This window comes from Triplophysa dalaica, chromosome 8, assembly GCF_015846415.1.
Source record: "Triplophysa dalaica isolate WHDGS20190420 chromosome 8, ASM1584641v1, whole genome shotgun sequence".
Taxonomy (NCBI): Eukaryota; Metazoa; Chordata; class Actinopteri; order Cypriniformes; family Nemacheilidae; genus Triplophysa; species Triplophysa dalaica.
In genome coordinates, this window is record NC_079549.1 from 25,301,686 (window position 1) to 25,311,482 (window position 9,797).

A 9,797-nucleotide genomic window follows, 5' to 3' on the forward strand; every position below is an offset into this window, starting at 1 on the left:
TGGATTCTATTGTGTTTTGTTAACTTGCACTTACAGATATTCGAAAGTATCAAATACTACTATACTACTGTACTCGAATACACCCATATATAAGTAACAAATAACCACATAGCCTCCCTGCTACACAAAATCTGTACAGGAGCTTTAATTTACAGTATATTTTGCTTTAAAGGAAAACCGTTTGTCAAATGTTTATGCATATTATAGTTAGAAATGTAATTTTTCTGCTATCATATCTTTTCTGTAGAATTTCAGACTTGCATACTCTGATCTTTACATTTAGACACATTACAGATCATTCAGATTTGTTGTATGATATGCATGAATGTATTCAATTCAAATGTATTTTTATAGGGCATTTCACAATTTTACATTATACCAAAGCAGCCTTACAGTAAGTATATAAATACAGAAAACAGGATTTGTAATAGATTAGCCATGATTACAACAACATTAAACCTGAATCACCTTAAAAAATGGACCTGCATGAAATACAATTTCATCCCAAAGGCTTTTGCTAAGCCAAATATATTGTTAAGACAATGCATCACAACAGTGTAAAATGCACTGCGTCTGTAAGATAATTTGGACAGTTATCATGACTGATGACAGCTATACATTTAAGCAGTCGTGACTTTCCAACTTGCATGTAAACAGACCAAAAGGAGGAACTGATGCAAAACAAAATTTAAATCGTAAGCTTTACATTATTGTTATAATAATTATATTCTAGATGTTATGCAATGTAGTAGATAAAATCAAAGACATGCTCGAAGAAAAAATATCCATGTGATAAATAAAGAAGTGTCTAGAGTACACAACGCTAATGCTTAAAGATTCATTTCATAGTCAATCATAAGCTTGACTAATGAGTTTCAGTTGATTCTTAAGCTGCAACAAACTTCAAAGTGTAATTGATTAATCGTGTCTTAATGAGTCTACCGCAGTTTCGTTGCTTTGTTTACAACCGCTGCGTCACGTGTTGTTAGTTGCGTTGGTTTCGCGTGTTATTGGCAGATATGGTAAATTGTGTCCTGCTGAATTCAATCGCGTGATTTAAATGGGTATACAAGTACGATCAACCACCGCGTGCAGCCCTCATCGCGTGCGCAGACCGAAGAGAGTAAAGACCATCGACTCTACCTGTGCGACTCCACCGAGCAAGGACACCGACAAGGCACTTGAGTATTACTGTTTTGCACTTCGACAATTGCACTTTATCTATTCTCTTCTCTTTATTTGTCTTGTATTCCTTATTCCCCGTTTTTCACTATGTGCTTTTGTGGATCAAAGATGTTGCACAATGTATTTTATATATATGCATGTTCACATTTTATTGCTGTGTTTTCTCTTGTGTGAATTGCTGTGTTTGCTTTGTATTGATTGCTGTGTTTTTGTTACAAGCAGTATTCCCAAGCTACGCCTGGATCTCCTATCATTCAATTAACTAATAAGTGATCAACTTTGGGGTTGATCAGCTGTGAATGTTTCCCTATCAAAGTGCAACAACTGTGACTGAGACAGATGGTGGCAGCGCTGTGTGTCCGTAACTGAAATCAACACTGCAAGAGCGAGACGAATCACGTGTGCCTGCATCGGGGAGTGAGTGTTTGTTTCACTTGCGGTGAGACAGCTTATGGCTATGAGAGCGAGTGCAGCAGACCACACCACGAATAAACACAGAGTCGATGAGTCGCGGAGCACTGTTGGAGTAGCAGCGTGTGAGACAGGTCGATAACAGGTGTTGTACCGAAATCCGACTCCCCGGACAAATCATACTCTCCTCGCGTGCACGCGCATTATTCACATTTGATAGGCGGAGTTAAGAGTTCTGTTTGCTGCGATTCTATATTACACTTCTAGCCCCAGGAATGAATGTGTAAATTAGTTGTTGTCAAAGTCCGAAAATCTAAGATCACCAAAAGATGTTAAGCAATACTAAGGATTAAAGATGGGTCAAGTAAATAAACACACCACAACATGGTAGATAGATTTAGCTCGCTCGTGGAAGCGATATCTTCAAGACCACCCGGACAATTTTACATGGATTATCACAGTAAAGGGATAGTTATGTTTTTTATGCAGACTAATTTGGATGCCTGATGTCATTTATCTGTGCACAACTTTGTTCCAGAAAGAAATATCACGATATCTTTGGATTCGTGGATGACTGTTTGCTGTTGCCATGTTACTAATTCACACCGTCTTACAAATAACTTGTAGGCTGATCCTTTACATGAAGTATAAGACGGTGTTAAAAATGCCAAAATTCTTTCATTTATCTCTTTTTTAAGGATTTTTTCCCTTCTGTTACATTTTGTTCGACCAATAAAATCACGATTAAAAGACAAAACAAACAGTTTTCAATTGTCTATTTTGATAACATTGAAAATACGTTATTAGTTATGAAAATACAAAATATGAGTTATTTTGTATCAGGGTATTTAACAGACCATTCCTCTATTTCTTTCCAGGTCTAAATATTCTATTCCATGTATGTTTTTCTAACCTTTGTGTAGTGTTAAAAAGCTGGAACAAGAAGCACTTAATTTCTTTAATATATCTTTGGTTGGTGGCCTCATGACTATTAAGCTTTAGTTTTACTAGAACGAGTTTAATGGGGGAGAAAAATTTACACAATTTTAAATTTACACCTGCCAAAAATGTACTCCCCTCTTAATCTCACTTTAATATTATCACAGGCACATCACATATAAGATACTGACACATCTTTATATAGAGGTTGTGTCTTTAAAAGCATTTGACTCTAGCTTCAATACAGTTGGTTTATTATAGGGGGTATAATTTCAACAACAATAACCAATATACCCGTTAATATGTACTCCCCTCTTAATCTCACTTTAATATTATCACAGGCACGTCACATATAAGATACTTATTATACTTATGGTTTTGCAATGTGGACGCGGGCGGCCGCGAGCAGACCAAAAGCCATCTTCCGATCGATAAGCTTATGGGTCCATGTGGTGCAGGGGACAAACACGAGAGTCCTTAGCGGGACGTCGAGGACCCGCCCGGTACTTTCTAGCGTTAATAGCTCCGGCTCCCGGGGTCGCAGCGGGACGAGTTTCTCTAAGTGTTTTACGACCGGAGATATGGACCGGTGAATGTGGGATTTTCTATCCGAAAAAAGCGCTTCTTCACGGGCGCTAAGTCATCGAGGACCCGCCCGGTACTTTCTACAAAGAAACGTGTCTCCAAAAAATATCTCGGCCCAGGAAGGTCGCAGCGACACGTGCCTGGTATCGTTGGAAAGGTCTCGGCGAGCCCTCCTCTACGCACAAAGCTGTTTCTTTCTGCGACCTTCCTGGCCCGAGATAATCATTCGAACCACGTTTATATTCGGTGCTCTAGCTCCGGGAGATACGATTTTTTACCCCCGGAGCTACTGGGAGCCCTAGCTTCGGCTCCCGGGGTCGCAGCGACTCGTGGCCTGCGGCGTTCGAAAGGTCTGGCCGCGGCCTTTCCAACGAGCTGTGTCTCGAGCCTTAGACTCCAGGGGTTCCCCCGGAGCTACCGGGAGCTCTAGCTCCGGCTCCCGGGGTCGCAGTGACTCGAGGCCGGCGGCGTTCGAAAGGTCTGGCCAGGGGACCGTCTCTAGTTTTGTAATCCGCAACCCAGAGCCCAAAGTGCACAGCTCTTTCTCCGGCATCAGCCAGAGCGGAATCCTCTTCCCCAACCTCAAGACTGTGCAGCCTGTGCTTCCATTTTACCGCAGCCTGGTGACACCGGCGGAACTGGCTCACACGCCGGGCAACCTGCCATCACTCCCATATCTGTCCTCGTCTGTGAACACCAATGCATGTCACATGGAGACGAGCTCAGAGCCAGCGCCCAAGAAGAAGTCCAGAAAGTCCAGCATGCCGATAAAGATAGAGAAGGATGAACTAGCAGCAGAGGATGTGTCGTCGGAGGGAAGTCCAGCCCTTAGTCCCTGTACAGAAGCAGAAAATTGTCGTGGTGTTAGCATGGGTAGTGAAACACCTGTGGACTGTGAAACTCTTAACCGATCCACACCCCTTAGATCCATCCCCAAAGCACAGAACACAGAACTGGATGCATTTCTCACTCACAAGGACAGTTACATCATCTCGTCATCCTCTTCTCTCGTACATTTGAAAACGACTCACAACTCCACAGAGAAATCTCCAAAATGTGAAGAACCACCATGTAGTTCACAACCAGACCGACCCTGCAGCCAGCCGAGCAATTTCACTGTAAGCCATGCTGAACACTGTATAGACAGCTGTAGTGACCCCGAGACCTTCTGCTCAGATGATAGAGAAGAACAGTCTCACTCATGTGAGATCTGCAACAAGACATTCAAAAACCCTTACAGTGTGAAAATGCACTACAGAAACGTGCACTTGAAAGAGATGCACATGTTCACTGTGGATGGCTGCAATGCTGCGTTTCCTTCTCGTCGCAGTAGAGATCGGTAAGATGGTTACGGTGAAAATGAACTTTTAGTTTACTACCAGTGGTTATTTTGTCTCGACTAAAAACAACTGTTAGACGGATTAGCCAACTAGCACACAGAGCACTTATTTAAAAGAAACATATCTATAAATACATAAAAAATCATGTTGGGCCAAGGGTTTAGAAATGTCTTTTTTAATTTACGCTTCATGCATTTATTATTATTTATTTATTATTATTAGTAATACACAGCTCGAAACCACATGAACACAGGCAAACACACAGTATGCATTAGTTTTGACTATATTACTATATTAGAATCTGTGTACATATTGTAAAATAGGTGGTTGTGTAAATGCAAAACAAATAAACCTTGCTTAATACATTCAATAATGCCGCAAAATTTAAAAGAAATGCATGTCTGCCTTTTTCAAACTTTTTTACATTTTTTCTAGACACAGTGCAAACCTGAATCTGCACCACAGGCTGTTGACCAAAGATCATTCGGGAGCCTCATCTTTCCGCAGAGATCGTCTAGACTTCCTTGACAAAGAGACTCTGAGCCAGATGTCGGTCATTCTTAAAGGAAGCAACCGTACAGGCTTGGTGTTCCCCATGAGTAAAGCACTGGTGAGAGAAGTAGATTCAGCAGAGGGCGCTCTGGAGGATGAAGCTGTATTAGATTTAAGCACCAGAGGAAGCGCTCACTTTTCCTGGGACTCAGATATAGGCAGTGAGGAAGGGCTCCCTCTGGACGACAGTGACGAGAGCTGTGACGGGCTGAGCGCTCAAGCGTCCGAATCTCTGCCCTGCCTCAGTCATCAGTTTCACGGCTCATCACCTATAACCTGTCATCTTTGTCAGAAAGTTTACAGCAACAAAGGTACATTCAGGGCTCATTACAAAACAGTTCACCTTCGACTTCTCCACAAGTGTAAAGTTCCAGGATGCGACACAACATTCTCCTCTGTTAGAAGCCGCAATCGACATAGCCAGAATCCAAATCTACATCGGAACCTCGCAACAAATACCTCCTTCAATCAGGAGTGAGACTAGCACGTTTTCACACACAAAGCCATAAACACCTAAATATACAGTCAAGGATTCACTTCTATCAACAGCATTTGGTACTGTATACTGCACATTTAAGAGTACTGGACACAACTGGAAAGAAACATTCATATTTATATTAAAAACCTTTGTTATCTTGAGATGTGGACTTCATCTTACAAACTACTTACAATCCTTTCATTGTATTTATTCACTTTTATAGAGCAAGAAATATGACTGAAAAATGATTTCCACAATGGTTGTCACAGGTCTGTCAACACAAAGATGTAAATGATGATGGTTTATGATGTGACAAGTAATTGTTCTGCACACACTGAATTATGATCATCTTTTTAAGAGATGATTGAAAACATTCATTGCTGTTAAAAGTCCTTCTCTCATTATTGTATTTCTTCTCTGCACTTATTCACTAAAAGACATTTGATAGACCATTACATGGCATTGGTGAGTGAAAGTTATTTGACTCATCGTGTCCTTCAGTACATTTTCTTGTAGTAGCATACTTGTGTTTGCTTGATGTTCAGGTTTCTGATTACAAAAGAATCAGTCAAGCCCTTTGATATTGTTACTGTTGTTTTTTGTTCCTATTGAGTCAGTTATTGTGTTTTTTGCTATAATTATTCTTGTGGAGACCAAAGATTCATAAGCCAAGACAATTTGCAAAACAACAAAAAATCTAACCCTTTACTAAACATAAATGTATTAAGAGTTTAAGTGTGACCATCTGACATTTTGTAACACATGCTCACTAGTTTAATATAATGTTGCTTTGCTATATAAAGCACATGATGCGTTAGTTTGGTCAAACGAATGTACATGGAATGCCTTCGTCCTTATCTACCATGTTTTGCAGGATATGCTAATTATGATTGGCTATTGTTAGTGGAAGCTATAGTTGCAAAGGGAGTTCAGTAAGACCTACACATGCTCAAACAAACCTTTTGAATAGAAATAATCCTAACCCTTTATATTGATTTCAATGTTTTTGTTTAGCACTGTAAACAAGGTTATAATATTGGTCAAACCCATAACCACTTCATTCATGTTTAAAAAATGTTTGGTATACGTTAATAAACAATTGTAGAAAATATTCATCTATCTATCTATCTATCTATCTATCTATCTATCTATCTATCTATCTATCTATCTATCTATCTATCTATATCTATCTATCTATCTGGGACTTTTTATACACATTAAAACAGACAGGAGTCAAAAAACTTAACTAAAATAATATATAGAACACAAAATTGAATGAATTGCAACTACATCAAATATGAAATTATATATACTATGGTTATTTTCAGTATATACATAGCACATTTAATCATTCCAGAGTACACCTCATACCTAACTACGAGTAAGAATTTGCGAAAAACACCATAAATTGTCCTTAATATGTTCATTAGAATTAATGTTTCATTAGCGCTTTGCAGTCGCAGACAGCAGATGTTTAACAGATCTTAAACTCTACGAGTGGAGAGTATTTAAATGAGTCACGTAACGCAATTTACTAATGTTTGCTTTCGTCATTTTACTGGTATTTGCGGCATGTCTTAAACCCTGCGCTAATTTGCGCTCCTCTTGATAGAGTGTTTGGTCATTATGGGAATGAGATATTGTGCCTGGCTGTTTCTCAATATGTCTTGTTCAGTGTCTTGTGTCCTAGTGTTCTCACTCTACGTCACCAATAACCGTCCGGTTCCAAAACTCAAGACCACATTGAGTGCTTCTCAATTCTTCTTTGTGCATCCTCGTTTTCTTTCATTGCTTCCATTTCTTGCGTCTTAGCTCCACTCCTTCAGGATGCCAGGGGTCAGGACGGAGGAATTAAAAGATGTGAAATGGAATATCCTCCAATTGAATATGATCTTAAGATGTGACAATGTGAAGGAGGAGGAGGATTTATATGCGCGTCAGGTTTAGTTGATAAAACGCTTCCCAGAATTCTCTGCTGCAAGTCCATCCTTCCTAGGCTGCCACACAAGACCGATCTCCACAACAACACAAGTTGGGTTAATATGAGCGAATTTGAGTTTCTTATAACCTGCATTTGAAAAAGCAACATCTGTCAAACATCATTATTATAAATATAATTTATTTTTATGAAAATACCTGAAGAGACTTGAAGAACAGCAATAGAAATATGCCCATAGGGATTTTCTGGAACATCGTGTGTTGTGGTACTTTTATGCCATAAATTTGCAGTTAGGGTTAGAGCGCCCTCTGGCTTTCAGATGCTGCAGCGTTTATAAAAAACCCAGAAAACCGTCGAATCGTGTGCGTTTTATTTTCGATTGATCGTGCAGCCCTACAAGAAACCCATGAAAACGCTCAACAAAAGTCTCTAGTGCAATACAGCGCAAGTGCAAAAGCTGCTGAGAATCTGCTGAACCTCGAGAGCAGATCAAAAGAAAATGTTTAGCATTATAAACATAAAAAAGGTTTAGCATATATAAATAATTTGCAGACAGTTAAATAGATGTTTTTAACACCATGAAAGCTTTATGTTACACCTCTAAAATGTATTTGGTAACGTTAATATTAATTATAAAGTTCCGAACTCATTCTCTCAAGTGGCTTGGGTGTGCAGAACATTCGCAGTTTATATGAACCGAACACCACCAGAATCTATATGTAAATATTAGAACCTTAATTAGCTGGATTATCCAATAGCATCTGGCTGCATAATTGCACTTGCACTCTCAGACATTTTCGCTTCCTGTGACGTCACTTGCAATCGACACAAATAAACCAGACTATTTATCAGAACTCCAACAAGGATTATATCTTTGTGTTATTTTATTTTAACATTTAAATAAAGTATGGCTATATATATATATATACATGTATATAATATTTAATTCACCCTAACCCTCTCACATCCAAGCCATTATCTCTTCACAATGCTGCAGTCTGGTCGGCGCCTACAGAGCACTGGGCACCAAAACAACCAGAATTAAAACATTTTCTTCCCTCAGGCCATCTACCTCTTAAACAGTTATTTTTTTTTACATTTTGTGTACTGGATATAAAATACTATCACACATGCACAAAACATAAAAATTTACGACAATCACCGTGAAATTTCCTCGATCCAACAAAATACAAGCAGCGCAAAGAGTGCGGGTGTCAATTGCTAGTGACGTCACAGGAAGCGAAGGCGTCTGAGCGTGCAGGTCTGAGAAGTGTGAGATTGTTGATAAACTGCAGCCAGACCCTTCTCGGATTATTAGAAATGGATTCTAGTACATCTAATATTACACTGCCCCCTGATTTTGAACAAAAACAAAACTCAGACCAAAAATTCTTAATTATATGAGTGCAATGTTTGTATTGGAAGATGAAACACACCCGCGCACACTCGTACACACACGCAAGGAAGCACATATAGAGATCGATGAAACAATCAACCTGTATTTTGCAAAGATAATGTCAAATGTCATGCCCACAGATAGATGTTCGATAGTTTTACTGAGACAGAGACAAACAAAAATATACAAAATATTGCTTTATTTTAACTTATGTTGATGCGCTGAGAAGCCATGTTGGATTCTGCAGTCATGGGCAATGGCGACATCAACTGGTAAACAGGCGCAAGTGACGTGAGAGTGACTGGAGTCAGAGTTCAGTAGGGAAAATTTGTAGGGTTTTAAGAGACAAACATTTGTAGAATCCAATCTTACATTTAACCCATATTACATCATTCTCTACAACATTTATAACAGACTCTTTCTTGTTTTCCAATCGGTTAATTTAATTAATAAACATTTCCTCCATATTTTGCTTTGAAAAAAGTTTCCCTCCACCTGTTAACAACTAAGGTTTGATGACGCTGAAAGCGCATTGGCTGGAAAAATCGCCTCTTAAAAGGATTGGTTATGGAACTAGGAGGCGGGTTGTAGGCGGATTTAAAAGCCCTGACTTGATTTGCTGATGCAGTTATTCGCTTGTTTCGCGTGTATGCAGAGTTAGGTTGTAAACGACGGCGCCACTTATTGACTATTGCGTGTTTGAAACGCGACTGAATGCTCAGCAGGCCTACTTTTACCCCCAGTGGACAATACATAATGGGACTTTCTTCTATGATCATTTCAGGTATGATCTCTCGTTCTCCCTGCTTCATTAAAAGAATAGTTAAATTATTTATGGTTTCTGAGGTGTAGATGTTTTTTCTATTGTCTTGGTCCATCAACAAGGATTGATAACGGATTAACAGATGATTCAATTTATTCGTACATTGTTTAAACCATTCCAATCCAAGACATTTGCTGTTAAATGTAAAA

General features: G+C 39.2%; 1 protein-coding gene across 1 annotated transcript; it reads left to right on the forward strand.

Moving 5' to 3' along the window:
* Positions 1 to 3,584: 3,584 nt before the first annotated feature.
* Positions 3,585 to 6,103, forward strand: LOC130427120 (zinc finger protein basonuclin-1-like; the record flags this gene model as incomplete). The annotated part of the gene is made up of 2 exons (XM_056754166.1): positions 3,585 to 4,459; positions 4,896 to 6,103. Coding segments are annotated over 2 exons (1,470 nt in total), but the record flags the coding sequence as incomplete, so codon positions are not given.
* Between the last annotated feature and the right edge of the window lie 3,694 nt (positions 6,104 to 9,797).